Consider the following 1,069-nt stretch of genomic DNA (forward strand, 5'->3'; position numbering starts at 1 on the left):
ACGACCGGCCCGCGGGCCTCAGGCGAACGCCGCGAGGCCAAGGGGTATTCCTCCGGCTCTGGCTGACTTCCTGGCCTGCCTGAAGCCTTGGTTTAGCTCGTTTTAGCTGTAACAGCAGATTTTTAACGTCTGTTTGCTTTGGGTGTGCTTAGCTTCGTAAAAAATTACGGTTATGCCAAATGATTATACATCTACAACAGTAACAAGTCATTTTCCGTGCAGAATGAACTGTTTGTCAAGGTGATGCTGCAGGGAAATGGGGGTGACAGCAGAGCGTTGAAAGGGGGGCAAAGGGCACTGCTGGGGAATAGAGACGTGGGGTGCTGCTGGGGGCTGCAGGGCCTTACTGACAGCTAAAGATCTGTCATCTTCAGAGCTGGTACACCCCAGTTTTTAGGAGTAACAAAGAAAAGTATTGAATATGTGGGAGAATATCCATTTCTAGTGAATGACTGTACCATGGAATTGCAGACCAAGGTGCTAGGGAACATACAGAACAGCCCGAAGTGCAACATAATGCAGGAAGGAGGAAACAACCGGTGTGGTACGCCCAGGAGAGAAGCCAGCCACGCGTGCTCTTCCCAGCAAACGAGCTGGGAGGCTGCTGACTGAAGTCAGCGACCTTTGGAGCCCGTGGGGCAGTGGAAGGGTGAATGGAACAGGGTTAGGGACCGAGAACTGCGCTCGTAACGGTGACATTACTGTTGAGACCTTTCCTGTAACAGTGTCCTTTTATTTCCTTTTCCTGTCATAATTAGATCTGGACTACTCTCAATTATTCGATTGGTCTGTTAAGATTTCAGTTATACTAACAATAAATTCTTGGCTTTGCATAAAAGGCATTTCCTTTTGCCTGTAACAAGATTGTCATTGTCCCTGTTTTCGGAGAAGGATGTTCCAGCTGTCCTTCCACCGCAAGTCCTTGAGTTCGGGAACAGAGAGCGAGGGCTCCCCGTAGGTCAGGGGGCGGAAGGTGCAGTGGACAAGGTAAACCGAGGAGAACCAGGCTACGGTGAGCGCGCTGAACATGCTCTTGAGGAGCAGGGATCTGGGGGGAGAGAGGGAAAGA

At 50.4% G+C, this 1,069-nt stretch overlaps 1 protein-coding gene across 1 annotated transcript in view; it reads right to left on the reverse strand.

Moving 5' to 3' along the window:
* Window positions 1–717: 717 nt before the first annotated feature.
* POMT1 (protein-O-mannosyltransferase 1) overlaps window positions 718–1,069 on the reverse strand; it is a 12,521-nt gene continuing 12,169 nt past the window's right edge. Inside the window, exon 19 of the mRNA XM_010157229.1 lies at window positions 718–1,048. Within this exon, the coding sequence (XP_010155531.1) occupies window positions 868–1,048 (181 nt within the window). The 3' untranslated portion in view covers window positions 718–867. The remainder of the gene's footprint in view (window positions 1,049–1,069) is intronic.

The sequence above is a fragment of the Eurypyga helias genome, unplaced genomic scaffold, assembly GCF_000690775.1.
Source record: "Eurypyga helias isolate BGI_N326 unplaced genomic scaffold, ASM69077v1 scaffold29058, whole genome shotgun sequence".
Lineage (NCBI taxonomy): Eukaryota > Metazoa > Chordata > Aves > Eurypygiformes > Eurypygidae > Eurypyga > Eurypyga helias.